The following is a 17,622-nucleotide window of genomic DNA, read 5'->3' as shown; positions in this document are numbered from 1 at the left end:
CACCCACCTTGAGCTTCAATGAAATGCGGACTCTGGTAGCTCTGTGCGGGAGAGGTTCAAACAGCTCTAATCACATAGGTTACATGTTTAACAAGGAATGAAATAAAGGACCCATCCCCACAGGCACCAGAGCCCAGAGCCCTCAGCACAGCGTGTTCCATAGCACCACTCCCAGTCAGCACATAGAGCGGGTACCCAGAGGCTGCATCTTGGCTCCTGTCCTCTCACATTGCGAGCAGGTCCCTTTTTGTTAAGGATGAGAATTGCACACAAACCCAGAGTACTCTGGGCAGCTCAGAGAGGACACAAGGAAAGCGACATCCCAAGATCTGCCAGCACTTGAGGGCAGCAAGTGCCAGACCGTGGGGCTACCCATGTGAGCAGGATTGTCCTTGCCCAGTGCAGCCAGGCACCTCTCCCCCCCTGCCCAGGGCAGCTATTCCTCACTACCTACATCCATGTAGCTGGCATTGATGTAGCCATTCCCCACGTCAGAGGGATGCAGCACCGCATGGCAGTGATTGTCTGAAAGAGAAGGGAGATGGGAGTCAGTGGACTGTCTCTTTGGGGCATCAACAAAGTGACTGTTTAAGGAGGGGGATGTAATTAGGAAAGCCCAAGACTGACTGCTCCCTCCTCAGCAGCACTACAGGCCTCAAGACATGTTCAGAGGCAAAGAACAGCTAACGAGACGAAAGCTGACATGGCACAGCAGGAAATGCAACATGTTTTTGGGGAAGACTATTAATGCAATGGACAAATATCCACACCATGTGGGGCCCAGAGGAGCTTTAAGCTTTGATAGAAATTGGGTCACTCCCTCCGCTTTCTCACAAATAGCCACCTCTGGATGGGACATGGCGGTGTTCAATGACTAACAGCAGGAACAGGTATACAATGGCGAATGATTAAGCTTGCAGGGAGATTTGAGGTGCAGAACAGGATTCTCCAGCTGGATATAAAACAGTGGAGCCAACATGACGATTTTGGAAAATCCCTCTGGGTTTCAGTGGCCACAGAGGATGAGATGAGGAGCTCAGCATTGCTGAATAGCTGAAGGGGCACCTACACCAGCCCAGCACCCTGCACTGCCCAGCCACCTCCAATTGCCTGTGCCAACCCCTGGAGATCTCTGCTTACATGGGATGATGCTCTTGTAGCGGTTCTTGCTCTGATTACACAGCTCCTTCCTGGCATCGCAGGGATGCAACAAAGTGGAGGCCAGTTTCTGCAGAGGAAGAAGACAAGTGCATTCTGCATTAGCACATGTTCTGGGGCTGGCCAAGGCTGACTGTATTTCACACCCAAGGAAGGGGTTAGGGCTGGGTGGACAGTGCAGCCAGATGGGAAAACAAAGCTAAACCAGACCTGATACTCTCTTAGATGCCCAGCACCATGGCTGTTGATTGATTCATCCTCTGTCTGTTCTGCCTCTATTTCTGCCCTCTTAAACCTCTTCAGAGCCTCCAGCAGTTCCTCCACCAGGATCTGTGTGTTCAGCTTGCACACACCTACAGAGATCACAAGGCCAGGAGTTTAGCATGCACTTGACGACTGGCTCTGGAGCACTGCAGCTGGGACTGAGCTGGCATTTCAGTGGGCAGGACCCCACCAAAGCCTAGACTGCCCCTCCCCATGCAGGTCCCTCTCTCCTGGGAGGTGTCCCTTTCCCCATGCCAGCCAGCTCTGATCCCCCTGTTCCTGTAAGGACCTTACAGAACCTGTAAGCAACCTGCCTATGCTTTTAACAGACAGCTTGTCGAGACAAGGCAAGCAAGACTTTTCTCATACTGCATCTCCTCGACATCTTCAGGGGGATAATGCTGTTGCTCTCCAAGGTTTTTGAACTGTTGTACTTTCACCTGCAAAACAGCAAGTCAGACCCATAGACCAGCAGAAGAGAAAGACAGAGGAGAGGGTGTTGCCCATGTAACAACAGCCCTGTCTCCCACCTTGCTTTATCTAAGAGTCCACTTGGACACTCCCTGACAGCGCAAGGAGCTGAATGCCCCATGGAAGCACAGAGAGCAGGAGAGGTGAGGCACATACTGACCTGAAGAGCAGGAAAATCTTCAGTGCCAGGAGAGCCATGACCAGTGTTAGAGCCATAACCACAGCCATCCTGCCCAGCAGAGGCACAGGCTCCTGCCCTGCAACCAGCACAACCCAGACTCAGGCTCTCGCACAGCCTGAACCAGGTGGCAGGAGATCCCATAGGGGTATGGGGTGAAAAGCAGCTTCCCTCATCTCCCATCACAGTCTTTGCATTGGGGAATAGCTAAACTGGTGCAGAAAGAATAGGTGTTTGCTTAGCGTGATAACCTTCAGCATGGGCCCTGTCTCCCTGATTGTCTCCAGGGGTGGCCAGAGCCTGGTGAGGTGTTTGCATTTCTGGGGTTGCACATGCACCAGGGGGGCACTAGAACTAAGATGCAATATGCGATGATGGCAGGGATGCTGAACAGTATCCAGTTGCCAGCTATGCCACACCTGCCCAAGTGACCCGAGATTGCCCAAAGCTCATCTAGCATAGTGGCAAGATCCAGAGAGCTTCCAAGAAGATGGAAGTAGGAGTTGATTATAGCAGCACCCCCATGTACGGGAAACGAAAGGTTTCCTCTGCCCCCCCCCAATGAGACCCTGCCACTCCTGTGCTCGGCCAGCTCCTCTCCATGGGAAGCAGCAGCCAGGCTGGGAAAAGGGAGGATGTGGGAGAGAGCCTCAGGCACAGGGACTGAGCAGCCCACTTACTTACCAACAGAGAAGCTGTTCCACATGCAGGTGAACTTCTCTGCCTGTTGGAGGAGATGGGAGGGAGAGCTCAGGCCACTCCTGCCCCGCTGCCCATCCTGGGGGCAAAGGCCTCCCCACCCATGGCCACCAAATGCCCCAGCTGTGGATGAGGACCCTGGAGACACTGTCCTGCCAAGGCACCCAGGCTCTCAGCGCAGAGGCTGGGAGCAAAGCCCGTGCGGCACTGCCACTTGCCTTCGGCGGCCAGCCCAGACCCAGCCAAGGGGCCTGGCCCTGGCTGGCAGTGACCCCGGGGAGCAGGAGCCCCCCGTGATGGGTACCTGCTGTGAGCGGTGGACGAGGCAGAGAAAGGGCTGGCTGGCGTTGAAGGGCTGTGGCTCCTCCGAGCAGGTGCCTCCCACCGCCGTGCCGTTGTGCGTCACAGCCACGATGAGCTGGTGCTCCCTGCAAGGCAGGGCGGTGAGAGGGCTGGGGGAAATGGGGACAGGGAGAGCAGGATGGAGGCAGCTGTGGGCAAGTGCTGCCGGTGGGGAAACCCATCTCAGGACTGTGGAGAGCAGAGCTGCCAGGGGCTGCACTCACCTCACCTAGCCCTTGGGGGGCCGGGCGATGGGGCAGAGGGGAAGCACAGCTGTCCCTTGGGATGGGGAGGTGTCACGGATGCCGTGGCAGCCTGAGGCCAGGTCACCAGTATGGCAATGCAACACAGCAGGCACTGCGGTGACATCCCTCACAAGAGGAGCTCTGAACTTTTTCCTCCTGCAACTCATCACAGCCTTCTCTTCCCCGCTCTATCCAGGCTGCCTGCACACAGCTCCAGGCAGACAGGTGCCTGGCAAGGTGAGGGGGACTGCGGGCAGTCCATGGTCCCCTGGTACCTGGTATCCGGTCCCCTGGTACCTGGTATCCAATGATCTCCCCTTTGCAGGAGGACAGCGCCTTTCACCTGAGGGACCCCATGCTGGCATCCAGCCACAGCTTCTCCAGTTTGTCCAGCACTGGAAGCACAGGAGGATGGGGTCACGCATGGGGCTGGTGAGGAGGGGCTGAGCCCAGAGCAGGGTGCAGGCAGCTCCTGGCCCAGGGGACAGGCTGCAAAGGGACCCCCCAAGCAGGGTTTGTCCCCCACAAAGGGTGCATGTGCCACAGTGGCAGAAGCAGCATCAGCGTGGTAAGGAGGGGGAGAGTGAGGTGGGGACGTGCTGTGCTCCAAGGCCTTGCACAGCCCCTTCCCCACAGCCCCACAAGCTCTGAGCAGCCCCGATCGCAGGACCATCGCTGCAGGGAGCGGATGCTCGGGCTGAGCTGCCAGGCAAAGGGAACCTTTATATTTCATGTAGGTGGGCACATACCCATTTCCTTTGTCCTGAGCAGCCATGTGAACAGGATCGTGCTGGGGGGCAGGGAGATCATAGAATCGTCAAGGTTGGAAAAGACTCTTAAGATCATCGAGTCCAAACGTCAACCTAACACTGCCAAGTCCATCTATACCGTGTCCTCGAGCACCACATCTATCCGTTCTTTAAATACCTCCAGGGATGGAGACTCAACCACTTCCCTGGGCAGCCTGTTCCAATGCTTGACCACCCTCTCAGTGAAGAAGTTTTTCCTAATGTCTAACCTAAACCTCCCCTGGCGCAGCTTGAGGCCGTTTCCTCTTGTCCTATCGCTTGTTACTAGGGAGAAGAGACCGACCCCCACCTCGCTACAACCTCCTTTCAGGTAGTTGGAGAGAGCAATAAGGTCTCCCCTCAGCCTCCTCTTCTCCAGACTAAACAACCCCAGCTCCCTCAGCCGCTCCTCATAAGACTTGTGCTCCAGACCCTTCACCAGCTTCCTTGCCCTTCTTTGGACACGCTCCAGCACCTCAATGTCCTTCTTGTAGTGAGGGGCCCAAAACTGAACACAGTACTCGAGGTGTGGCCTCACCTGTGCCAAGTACAGGGGCACTATCACCTCCCTGGTCCTGCTGGCCACACTATTCTTGATACAGGCCAGGATGCCATTGGCCCTCTTGGCCACCTGGGCACACTGCTGGCTCATGTTCAGGCGGCTGTCAGCCAACACCCCCAGGTCCTTTTCTGCCGGGCAGCTCTCCAGCCACTCCTCCCCTAGCCTGTAGCGTTGCATAGGGTGGTTGTGACCCAAGTGCAGGACTCGGCACTTAGCCTTGTTGAATCTCATGCACTTGGCCCCGGCCCAACGATCCAGCCTGTCCAGATCCCTCTGCAGGGCCTTCCTACCCTCCAGCAGATCGACACTTCCACCCAACTTGGTGTCATCTGCAAACTCCCTGAGGGTGCACTCAATCCCCTCATCCAGATCATCAATGAAGATGTTGAACAGGACTGGCCCCAGTACTGAACCCTGGGGAACACCACTCGTGACCGGCCGCCAACTGGATTTGACTCCATTCACCACCACTCTCTGGGCTCGGCCGTCCAGCCAGTTTTTAACCCAGCGCAGAGTGCACCCATCCAAGCCGTGAGCAGCCAGCTTCTCCAGGAGAATGCTGTGGGAGACTGTGTCAAAGGCCTTACTAAAGTCCAAGTAGACAACATCCACAGCCTTCCCCTCATCCACTAAGCGGGTCACCTTGTCATAGAAGGAGACCAGGTTAGTGAAACAGGATCTCCCTTTCATAAACCCATGCTGGCTGGGCCCGATCCCTCGGTTGTCCCGCACTTGCTGCATAATGGCACTCAAGATGATCTGCTCCATGACCTTTCCCGGCACCGAGGTCAGGCTGACAAGCCTGAGATGATGACACTGTAGACAGTGAAGAGCTGCAGAGGGGGACAGGCAAATGTTCCCTCCTGGCCGTGTAGCCTCTCCTCTCCCTTCACCTCCTCAGCCTCACAGGGAGGGGAGGAAGGCACTGCCAGACAGCACGTGGCCCACATGCGCTGGCAGGCGTCAGGGATCCTGCAGGTCCAGTTCAGTTTGATGCTGTTTGTGGAAATCTGCAAGGTCCCGGGGACAACCTGGAGGACCTCTGTGAAGGAAACATTGCAAGAGGGTCACTTCCCTTCCCTTCCCTTCCCTTCCCTTCCCTTCCCTTCCCTTCCCTTCCCTTCCCTTCCCTTCCCTTCCCAGCCTTACAGCAGACCTCCATCATCCCCAGTGTTCCCTCACTAGCCTGTCCCCAGCACAGTGGCGATGAGGCCGTCCTGCCTTCTCCCAGACAACACTCGGGCACTGCCTGCACCCTCCTCTGGCCCTGGACGGTTCCCAGGGGTACTCTGGGTGCTGCAGTGACTGTGGGAGAGTAAGAGCAAGTACTTGTGGCCACTCTGCAGCCACCACCCTGGGACTAGCAACTGATCAGGTGACTGGTCCCTTTCGTACCAACAATGACTTAGCCAACAAACCCAGCAGCCAGAGCAGGGTCCTGCCCTTTTGCTCCTGGATTCTCGTGCTCTTCTCCAGAAAGACCCATCCAGCTGGTCTGGGCACGCTGCCTGGGGCCCTACGCACAGTGAGGAGGACTTGTCCCCCTCCGCACTGTGCAGGGTGCCCCAGCTGCCAACAGCGCAGACACAAACCTGGGATGCATCAACAGCAGTTTTCTCTGGAGTGAATGCCCACGCCATGCCCTGACCACCCCAAGCACAGGGCACTAACAATGCAGGTCACATCCAGCACCGCTCTCCCTGCCTGGGGAGAACAGACTGAGAGCACTGGGAGAGTGGCTGGTTCGCTCATTCACCCACACAGGTCATGTTCCCCTCCATAGGGCGCCAGTGGCCCAGGCCATTCCTCACAAGCCAGCTGCTCCAAGGAATCGGGGAGCCTTGCCTTGGGTTCAGTTTCACGCAGGTGATCTCTAGAAGACGACCAGTACCCTTCAGGGCACCTCAACATCACCACTTCATTTGGGTTATAGGATAGCCGGTCTGGGTCAAAGATAAACCTGGGGTCCCACTGGGGCTTCTGGCATTTCTCTGCACCAACAAGATGGGAAGTCATTAGCAGGGCAGAGGGTGGCCCTGCAGGGCATGCTAGGGGGATGGAGTGGGGTATCCCCTTCCCTGGCACAGCAGGGTGAGGGATGGAGCTCCGGGACACCATATGGAGCAGCCCTCCCACACCACGTCCCCAGCAAGGGGAGGGCAAGAAGGGCCTCACACTGCTTCCCCCAGGCCTCCCAGGAAAGGCCAGGAGGAGCCAGAGCTCCAGGGACTCAGGGCACCTGGGATGCAATGCTCAAAGCTTGCACAGGGATGCACAGAGCTCAACATTTGGCTCTGGGGTCTCACAGCTCTCTCGGTTGAGCCTGGCAATGTGCGACATTAAGGACTGGCACAGGCTACAAGGGGACCGGGCAGAACACCCTGAAAGCTTGGGCCATGCATGGAGCTGCCCCCGCGGGCCCTGCTCAATGATCCACAGGAGAAGCATCCCCTTCCCATCCCACTCATGTCCTCACGCTCCCCGTGCTCACAACTGCCTGCAGGGAACCAGCCCCGAGCCCTCTCACTGTGGCCCAGCCTGAGGAGTCATGGGGCATGCAGCGTGTCGGGCAGCGCCAGAGGACAGCACGTTCCTGACTTTCAGCATGTCGTACTGGGCTTCCCACACCAACACAAGCTGGCCCTGGCCTCCCTCACAGAGGAACGCAACACCCTGAGGCCTCCTGAGAAGGCAATAAACCCTGAGCCCAAAAGCTGACTCCTCCGGTGATGGCATGCAGCAGGGACCAGGAGGGGAAGCCAGCACATGGGAAGGAGGCCAGGCTTTTGCCCTGCCTGCACGGGCTGAGAAGACACAGAGAGCAGAGCCCTCTGATCCCCCAGACCCTGAGGCAATGCTTTTGGCCACCTCTACCACGCATGCCTGTCTGACCTCCAGCACTGTAGCCCCTCCTCCCCTCAACACATGCTCTTGCCAGAAGACCTCAGGGAGCCCCATGTCACCCATACACCTCCACCAGGAACCTCCCACCCACCCATGAATTGCAGGCTGGAACCCTGCACGCTGGGCACTCTGTCGTGGCCTGGCATGGGCAGCTCTGGCCACTGCCCTGATCCCACAGCCCCTTCCTGCCAGGACCCTCAGAAACTGAGGATGGCACCAGTCCCCTGCCCGTTGAGGCTTCCCTGGAGCCCTGGGGCAAGCACAGAGCAGACTCAGGGGCTGCCTCAACACTGCCTTCAGCAGCACCTACTGTTTCCCCAGGCAAGCAGAGAGCCTGAAACCTCCTGTGCGCACACAGTTTTCCTTCCCCTGCTCAGGAAGGGTGGAACGGGGCATCCAGGAGAGCTCCTGATGCCTCCCTTACCGATGCACTTCACGCTGGACTTAATGTGGATCCAGCTACCTCTGCTGTCCCTTCCCAGCCATGGGTCTGTGTTTCCCGTTGCTGAATGGCTGGACTTCCCCTGAACATTTGACGTGGGTGAAGGGTGGCTGGAAACCCTCAGGGCAGCTCAGCATCACTTCTTTGTTATTCTTGTAATTCTCCTGGACTGGTCCCAGCTGGAGTCTTGGGGCTCACCATGGTCTTTGGCACGTTTCTGGCAGAGGAGAAAGTGGATGTTAGTTGAGGTGGGAGGTGATAAGCTGGAACAGGGGTAGGTGGTGGGGTATCAGCAATCCCCAGCAATCCCTCCAGCCACTGAAGGGAAGAGGGAAGGCGACCCGTCCATCTGCCATGACATGACCCCTCGGCAAGGCTTGCTGGGAGGGGGCTCTCCTTGCGCACCCAAATCAGAAAGAATCACTCGTCCATGAACCACCCCCATCCACCCACTTGTATCCGTGGACACTCTTAGCCGTCCACAACAGCCTGAAGCAGGGAGTTTCCTGGGTTGTCTCTCCCTGCCCATCTCCCCCGAACTCTGGGCTGCCTGCACATGGCCATCCCCACACTCAGCACAGCTCTGTCCCTTCCCCAGGGCAGCCCCTCATCCCCATCACCTGAGGGAGGGCATTGCTCTTCCCCCAGGTGCATCCCCCACAGCCTCCAGCCCTGATGCCAAGGGCTGACCCAGCCCCGGGCACTCAGGGCTCCCTTCAGTTCCCTCCAACTCCTGGGGCTGCAGGAGATGTCCCCAGGGTCCCTCACCTACATGGGCAAGCAGCGGGACGAGCAGACCTGTGCACTCTGGGGTGGCACCTGGAGGCACAGCAAGGACCAGGGCACCTCTGTGGGGACCTCAGTGCTGGCCCTGGATCCTGCCCCAGGCCCTGGTGCCCATCTGCAGGGACCCACACTTGGCCTGCTCAGGAACCACTGCAGGAGCTGCCAGCTTGCCCGGCTGGCACTACCTTGTCTCTTGTCTCCTGTCTGGGCTGTCCTCTTCAACAGTTTGCACGGGCAACATAGCACCAAGGAGGGACTGTCACCTGCCTGCTGCTCAGCCGGGCAATCTCACAACTGGCTATTGAGGGTGAAGGTAGACAGGAGACATGAGAGAGCTGCTGCTGCCTCACTTACCGATACACCCTACGGCCCTCTCAATGTGCATCCAGGCACCTGTGCTGTTCCTGCCCCACCAGGCATCTCCAGAACTCACTTATAGAAATTCCCTTGCACGTTTGACCTTGGGGGGGGATGGCTTGAGATCTCCAGAGCAGGTTAGCGTCAGTTCTTCGTTCTCTTTGTAACTGCTTTTGCTTGGTGCAAACTGGACTCTTTTATCCCGCTGGGGTTTTGGGTGCTTTCTGGTCAGGGAGAAAGTGTGAGAGTCCTTCTCAGGGACAGGGACTGGTCAGGCATTGGAGGACGGGGAGAAGAGGTCTTTGCCAGCTCTTCATTGCACCCATAAATCCTCTGCTCTGTGGCAAAGTGGAGCCTGTGTCTCACTGGGATGCTGGCAGATGGGAGGCAAGTGTCAGCACACTGGGAAGGGGGCTACTGTGGGTCTGCAGCTCCAAGGACATCACCCCGGTAGGGCAGTGGCATGCTGGTGGTTGGAGCTGGCTTGTTTAGAGCTTTCCTATGGAACGGGCAACAGGCGAGGGCCTGATTGGAGCCTGTGAGTCAGGACCAGGAGAGAGACCAGTAAGGGTGACACCACAGTGCAAGTGTGCCCACCTTCCCAGGTGAGAAAACGGACAAAGTCTTTTTTAAACTACTTGGGGACCAGCTTGGCTAAACATGGAACTGAGCTGCAGCACAAGACACACTATATAGGAGGTGGAAGGAGAGGCTGCAAAGAAGCAAGAGAAGCACTGCCTGTGCATGCAGAGATGGTGTTTGGAAAGCCCAAGCTCAGCTAGAGCTGACCCTTGCAAGGGATGTCAGGGAACCCTGCAGTCACCAGGCAGCACTGATGGCTCTTAGAAGGGGAGCACTTCCCTGTCCCAGACTTTGCCAGAGTCTCTGTGAGTCCCAAAACTGCTGAAAAGATGAGGTTTTCTATCCTAACAGGATAGGAATACAAGGAGAGGCTGAGGGAATATGGCTTATTTAGCTTGCAGAAGAGGATTGTGGCAGGATGAACAGTGGACAAGAGGAAGCAGCATCCCCACACAGAGTCCCATCCATCTCTGCAGACTTGCAGGCTTCCCCCTCTCAGAGCTCATTTTGGATGAAGCTGCCTGAGATCTGGGCTGCCCACCTCCGCTGGCATAAGCCACACAGCTTGTATCCCACTCAGCACACCCAACCTCTTCCACACTCACCAAGAAGGCCAATAGCATCCTGGCTTCTATCAGAAATAGTGTGGCCAGCAGGACTAGGGAAGTGATTGTCCCTTTGTACTCGGCACCGGTGAGGCCGCACCTCAAATACTGTGTTCAGTTTTGGGCCCCTCACTACAAGAAGGACATCGAGGTGCTGGAGTGTGTCCAAAGAAGGGCAAGGAAGCTGGTGAAGGGTCTGGAGCACAAGTCTTATGAGGAGCGGCTGAGGGAGCTGGGGTTGTTTAGACTGGAGAAAAGGAGGCTGAGGGGAGACCTTATCCCTCTCTCCAACTACCTGAAAAGAGGTTGTAGCGAGGTGGGGGTCAGTCTCTTTGCCCAAGTAGCAAGTGATAGGACGAGAGGAAATGGCCTCAAGTTGCGCCAGGGAAGGTTTAGGTTGGATATTATGAAAAATTTCTTCACCAAAAGGGTTGTCAAGCATTGGAACAGGCTGCCCAGGGAAGTGGTTGAGTCCCCATCCCTGGAGGTATTTAAAAGACGGGTAGATGTGGCGCTTAGGGACATGGTTTAGTGGTGGACTTGGAAGTGTTAACAGTTGGATCTTAAGGGTCTTTTCCAACTTAAATGATTCTATGATTCAAATGAGCTGGTCTCATACAGCTCCAGCAACAGGTCGCCCTGACCTGTTCACCCACTGTAACCCCAGCTGGGGAGAGGCAGCCAAGACCAACAAGGGCCAGCTTTCTGCTCTCCCACAGACACCTGATTCAAAAGAAAAACCTGGCTGCAGCTCATCCCTCCCACCCCACCTGGCAGCCCAGTGTTGGCCAGAGCCTTGGGGCTCAGCCCCACATCTGCTTCTGCTCCCAAAACTGTAGTGCTTTCTCTCCCCCATGGCTCTGATCACTCACTCCAACACGCACAGGGGTCCCTCTACTCCCACCACTTTGGCCATGTGCCCAAGCACTGTTCAGGGGCACAGGGCTTATCATCACCCCTATCTCCAGGACTCCGAAGCCTCCCCTGGGTTCCACCCACCCATGGGGTGCTTGAGACCCCATTCTCTTGGCCCTCCTCAAGCCCAGGTGAGTAGTGCAGCAGCACCAGCCTCCCCCACCAGAGCTCACCCAAGCCCCAGAGAAGCTTCCCAGGGAAATGTGGGACTCTCAAGCAGGGCAAAGTGCCAAAGCCTCAAGCTGAACCCATCCAGCTACTCCTCCTCCCAGCTTCACAGCTGCAGCTATCCACAAGGAGGCAGAAGATGCTGGCCAGGAAGGGTTCCTGTCTTTGAACCCCTCCCCAGGAGCACAGACCCCTGCAGCTGCTGGCAGCAAAGTGCTGAGACAGAAGGTGCCCTGGCACTGCCAGGATAGGGGGGAAAGCCAAGGCATCCAGGTCCCCCATTCCTGGCCTGTCATCCTGTCTGGCGCCAGCTCAGGACCCCGGTGTCAGGGTGATGCGGGGCTGTGCTTACCCTTGCAGGTGGCAGTCCCGTTCCACAAGGTCTGAGTCCCCCTGGAAACGCATCTGATCTGGGGGACCAATGGCAGATACTCCACAGCACAGCTCAGCTGCACCAAATCATTCAAGGCATAGGGTAAACCACAGCTTGGGGTCCCAGTTGGAGGGAGCTTTACATCTTCCTGTGTGCAAAGGACATGAGGGAGAGCCCTGAGGACTGCTGGGCTCTGGCAGTGTCCTCGGGGGTGAGTAGGCCCTGTCCAGAGGGGTTCTGGCCCCCCTCACATGAGAGGGGTGGCAGAGATGAGCACCTCCCAGGATGAGGCCCCAGACCCCAGGTGCGTTAACCCTCCTTGCACCCTCAGGTGCAGTGCCAGAGGGTTTCCTGCAGGCCCACTCGCTGCAGAGGGATCCCAGCCAGAGGGATCCAGGAGCCCAGTGGATGCTGCTTTATCCTGTGCTCTCTCTCCTAGAGACAGGGGCTGTGGGAGTGCACCAGGCTCAGCAGGCCTCTGCTGCCATTTCACACCCTCCCAACCTGGCCCCACGAGGCAGCTTCCAGCACCGACAGCCTGCCCTCAGACCTCCACATCTACGTTCACAACACCAGCCACAAAGCTCACTCCGTGCACTCAGCCTTTTTTGTACACCCAAAATGAATCTGCCTTGTCCTCCTCTGGTAGACGTGTCACCCAGACTTGCTCACCCAGTGCAAACTGAGTCTGTGAGGAGGCATCGGGTAGGAGTTGGCCTCCAATAAAATAGGATGAAACACCTCTCTAGCTACACGCATCTCTACAACTACCCGCTTCCTGGCAGCCAGCACTCATGGGGCTGCACTCTCTTAAACTGGAACAGGGTCACCACCAAACTTCCCTTATCTGGTAGCAGGTTTTCACGCCATCATCTCAACCCTGCTCCCTGGCCCTTCGCCACAAAGGACAGTGGCCACCACCCCCATCCTTTGAGACCACATGTGTTGTCCAGATAGGAAACTTCTTCTCTTGCAGCTGGATCCCTCCCAACACCCTCAGATCACTGTCCTGGTTTCAGCTGGGATAGAGTTAATTTTCTTCTTGGTAGCCGGTATGGGGCTGTGTTTTGGGTTTAGGATGAGAACAATGTCAACGATACACTGATGTTTTGTTCTTGCTAAGTAGTGCTAAGTGGCTCTCACACTGGCCAAGGACTTTTCAGCTTCCCATGCTCTGCCGGGTGCACAAGAAGCTGGGAGGGGGCACAGCCAGGACAGCTGACCCAGGCTGGCTAAGGGGCTATTCCATACCACATGACATCATGCTCAGTATATGAGCGGGAGGTGTTGGCCAGGGGAGGGGCAACAATCGCTGCTTGGGGGGACATGCTGGGCATCGGTCGGAGGGTGGTGAGCAATTGTAGAGTGTATCATCGCTTGCTTTGTATTACTATTGTACTATTGTTACCTGGTTTTATTATTATTGTTATTATTACTATTACTACTGTTCTATTTTTATTTTACTTTAGTTATTAAACTGTTCTTATCTCAACCCACGAGTTTTCCCCTTTTGCCCTTCCGATTCTCTCCCCCATCCCACTGGTGGGGGAGTGAGCAAGCAGCTGCGTGGTGCTTAGTTGCTAGCTGGGGTTAAACCACGACAATCGCGCACTTCACTGCAACAGCCAAAAGCCTTGACAGACCTTAAACCTCTGACTCAGTCCGTGCCTAGTTAGGCACACACCTTCCCTCCTTCCATCATTAAACTTTTCTGAAGCAGTGCATACGCCCTCACACTCCTGCCCCAGGGAGAAATATGGGATCCTTCCCACCACAGCAGAGTCCGGGCTACCTGCCCAGCACCAAGTGTTTGATCAGGGACACCAGCCAGTGGGGAGGAAATCCCTCTGCTGTGGGAAAATGAACCACGCTTCAAAGAGCAGATTTCCACATGTGGGGAGGAACATTTTTTTCCTGTTGGTACTTGTCAGGAAACAGGTCCCAAAGGCTGGCTGTCCTTGAGATGCTGTACAATATGAAAGGCTAGGCAGAAACACCCTTATACAGAAGGAGGATGGGGGATGCAGCAAGAGCACAGCCTGGCTCAGTCAGGAGGCTGACTATGACCTGCAATGCAAGAGGACACAGTCAAAAGTAGGTTGAACTACTAAGGAAGTAGAAATCAACAAGAGCCAGTGAGGAAACAGCTGGCAAGGCCAAGGCACAAGAGGGGACGTAGCAAGTGAGAGCAATGGGAGCACGAGGATGTCTTATGCAAACCTCAGTGGGGAGAGGAAGGTGAGCAAAACTGGGCCATAGGCACTGTCAGGAAGTAACACAAGCCTTTGTTGTCTAGGTCTGGTCTAGAAAATGCACGTGGGTCATTTGGTCATTCATGGCTATCGCTGAACAGCAAGGACACAGAACATGAAGAGAAAGTGAAAAAAGCACACGTCTATGGCAGACATAATTCCTTGATGACACTTGAAGAGCACAGTGCAGCAAAAGCCCTTGTGGGGGCTTGGCTTGGCACGAGGGCTTTCCTTTCGGTGCAAGTGGAAGCAAGCTCTGCCCCTGCCTGCAGCTCTGCTAGGCTACCCATAATCCAGATTCCACCGCCCTCCTTCTGTGCTGCAGATGCCAGCAGCATGGTAGAGGATAACAGACAGAACCTCAATTCGGTGCTCCACACCTCTTCTGCAGACACAGATCCAAGAAATCTCCCCCAGCTACTCAGAGCCAATGCCTCTACCAAGTCCATCACAGCCTCCTCCAGCTGGGACTCCTCAGGCCAAGGAGGGGAGAGCTGTGAGTATTGAGAGGGCTTGTCAGGGATGGGCTGTGGGGAATGGGAGAAAGGGGCAGGAGCTGCTGCTGAGATGAGGGAAACAGACTCCATCCTGCCCCAGATAGCTGAGGGATGCCCATTGCTGGAAGGGCAGCGTCCCTCCAGCCACCAGCAATGGGTAACATGACTCATGAACCATATGATGACTTGGCAAGCCACTTCTACTCCCATTTCCCTGCAGAGAGAATGACTCACCTCAGGCCCCCTAGCCCCTGGTGCAAAGAGCAGCTGCTCCTGCTGCACCACATGGGGACCTTGACAGGTACAGGCAACCCCAGGGCACAGCATGGAGGAAAGCACACAGTCTCCGTGGGAAGAGCCCAGCAGAGACCTGGGAGGTGCCCCTAGCCCTCCTGGCATGGAGAAAGAACAGAACAACACTGTTCAAGAACAATCCCACCAAACTACAGCTCCCCCGACCCCGGGGACTACAGGAGAGAGCAGGCATCCCAGCTAACACAAGGATTCATCTCGCAGCTCCCCAGGTCTTTGCTGAGCACCAGCACCACCTTCCCCTACAACTGGGACATTGATCTGATTTCCCTGGGAAGGCTATGTACTCCAGCTTCGTTTGTCCACCATGCAATGAGAACCAGCCACTTCCTGTTCCCAGGGACACTGCCCACACCCTGGAAGGACACTGCAGCTCTGGTGCTCGCAGAGGCTTTCCCAGCACACTGGGGCTGAACAGGGTAAAGCCACGTAGCAAACAAGCAGGGAGAGGAGCAGCAAAACCTTTCCTTGAAGAGAGAGACACAACCTGCTCTTACCTGCTTCCTTGTCTCCTCCCTGGTTCTTGGGACCAGGCTCCTTCTGTCCCCGTGCAAGCAGCAGAGGGGCAAGGACCAGGAGAAAGGCCAGAGCCAGCCCTAGCAGGACCATACTGGCATGAAGTCCCCAGGCAGGACTCACTCTGAGCTGCTCAGGAAAGGTACATGTGTAACCAAGCACAGGAGAGGTACAGACACAGAAATGAAACAGCCACATAGGGAAATCACATGTGGTGCAAGAAGCTTCCTCTTTGGAAAGAGAGCATCCCACCAGCTGCAGGGCTGCTCCTCACCCGTCTGCCCACAGGCAGCAGGTCCAGGCTCACGGGAGTCTCCTGGGTGCCTCGGTCCAGCCTTTTCGCCGGCTACCTCAGGCCCCTGTAGCCCTGCTCCCACAAACACCTCCAAAACCTTCTCAGGTCTTCCTCACTCCTCTCTCCCTCCAGATCCAGTGGCAGATATTGAGGAAAACACCCCTGTTTCAGCTGCCCAAGCCCACCCCAGGGTCTCTCATCATACATCACTTCTGCCTTGAAATCTCTCTACTTACTACCTTAAACTGACCCAGCTGCAACAATCCTGCTGTTGAACCCCACCTGTAGACCTTCCAGATCTGACAAGCTCCTGAACCAGCCAGATTTGGCTCATTTGGTTTCTCCTCCAAACCTTTCCTGCTACCCTGCTCTGAGCTCCACTTTCTCAGTGGCTTCTAGGATGTGAAGCACATCGACATGGACAGTATACATGGTACTGGGGGTAAGAGAGTCTTCTTGGAGCTGGATGGAGAAGACCTTCCTGTCCCTGGCTAGGTCAGGCAGAGTCTTTGGGTATGGGAGGGAATTCCCTGGGTGCTCCTTGTTTTGGGTCATAACCCCAAGGCTGGCTTGCACGCACTCCTCCAGTCTCCTGTCCCTGAAGACACCAAGCTCTTCTCTGAGCCCCTTTCCAGCTCACACACTGTTGCATGGCCTCAAGCTTCCATGAGTCCTGGCTCCCTGTGCTGTTGCAGCTCTCCTGGGAAGCCCTTCTTTCAACTCTGTGGTTTATATGGCCTCTCTCTCTGCTTCCCTGGACAGAGGAGCATGATTGCTCTACAGTCCAACACAATCAGCGTTCTAGGAACGGGTGCTGTCACCCAGGATGCTCTTCGCCATCCGACTGGGACCGGTTGGCCCAGAGCTCCATGGCAGATCCCTTCCCAGGAATCACCATGCTCAGCACTGCAGGACAGTGCTTGGTGTATCTATCTGCATTACCCCAGTAGAGCAGCAACACTGAGGGGTTTCTGGAAGCTAGGTCTCTCCTAAGATCCATTCAGGAACATCAGTACATCAAGTCCAGCTGTCTTCCATACAGCTGTTGTGAGATTAATGGGGTACAGCCTTCTAGCAAGCTTGCAGCAAGAGGAGCAGCAGCACTAAGTCATGTCCTCCCTGTTTCCTTGGATGTTTCCTGGGCTTTGGGAACTAGGCTTTTTTTTGTCCCTGTGCAGTCAGCAAAGGTGCAAGGACTCATGAATCCAAACTCAACATGGCATGATCTATGGGAGGTGATGAGCTCTAGCTCTGTGAGACCACTCACTGAGAGCACATCACGTGCGGGCTGTGCATACTCTGCGTACACTGCTCTAGCCCTTGCAGCAGGATTAAGTTTCATAGAGTCATCTCAACACATCTTAGATGCTTTCTAATACAGATTTCCTGCTATAGCATACAGCAAATGTGTACATTTTTGCCCATAATAAAGCCAGCAAGCCACATACCTTCCTCTCAATCCAGCTGAGGCCTCAAGGCAGTTGATTTAATCATTGTAAACATGATTGATGGGCTGTTTCCTGAAGGTCCAGTTTGATCATCAATGAACTAACAGAACTCAGACCTTTGGACTGAAGAGAGAAAAACCCAAACCACCTGCAATTTACAATCAGTTTTACTTCTGATAGGGAAGAACATTGAGGGCTCAGAACCATCCACAAAACCACAAGGAAAGAAGTAGCTGTGGCTTTTGAGGATCAGGCTTTGTGGAAAGCACTGCTAACATATCATCTACCACATTCCTCTACAGTAAAGTCTATTCCTGTGTCAGACCTCACAAATAACAGAAATATATTTGGGGCTTATCCCCGTCCCTACCCCATACCTGTCTTTGAGTGACCCCAGTGTGGAGTATACCTATAGATTATCAGACACAGCCATAGGGATGGGGGTGGGCTGAGGCCAGGTTGG

At 55.6% G+C, this 17,622-nt stretch overlaps 1 protein-coding gene across 1 annotated transcript in view; it reads right to left on the bottom strand.

Moving 5' to 3' along the window:
• The window catches only part of LOC309601789 (uncharacterized protein), a gene marked incomplete at both ends in the record, with an annotated part of 28,103 nt that extends 12,594 nt beyond the window's left edge, over positions 1 to 15,509 (bottom strand). The window contains 13 exon segments of the mRNA XM_082334913.1: positions 8 to 41; positions 455 to 525; positions 1,141 to 1,228; positions 1,369 to 1,511; positions 1,781 to 1,862; positions 2,050 to 2,150; positions 2,756 to 2,795; positions 3,075 to 3,198; positions 3,701 to 3,752; positions 6,519 to 6,698; positions 8,252 to 8,316; positions 11,819 to 11,876; positions 15,398 to 15,509. Coding sequence (XP_082191039.1) covers positions 8 to 41; positions 455 to 525; positions 1,141 to 1,228; positions 1,369 to 1,511; positions 1,781 to 1,862; positions 2,050 to 2,150; positions 2,756 to 2,795; positions 3,075 to 3,198; positions 3,701 to 3,752; positions 6,519 to 6,698; positions 8,252 to 8,316; positions 11,819 to 11,876; positions 15,398 to 15,509 — 1,150 coding nt within the window.
• Between the last annotated feature and the right edge of the window lie 2,113 nt (positions 15,510 to 17,622).

Source organism: Platalea leucorodia (genome assembly GCF_965183815.1).
Source record: "Platalea leucorodia genome assembly, chromosome: W".
Classification (NCBI taxonomy): Eukaryota; Metazoa; Chordata; class Aves; order Pelecaniformes; family Threskiornithidae; genus Platalea; species Platalea leucorodia.
The sequence above is the reverse complement of the archived record's forward strand: the minus strand, read 5'-3'. Positions and strand labels throughout refer to the sequence as shown.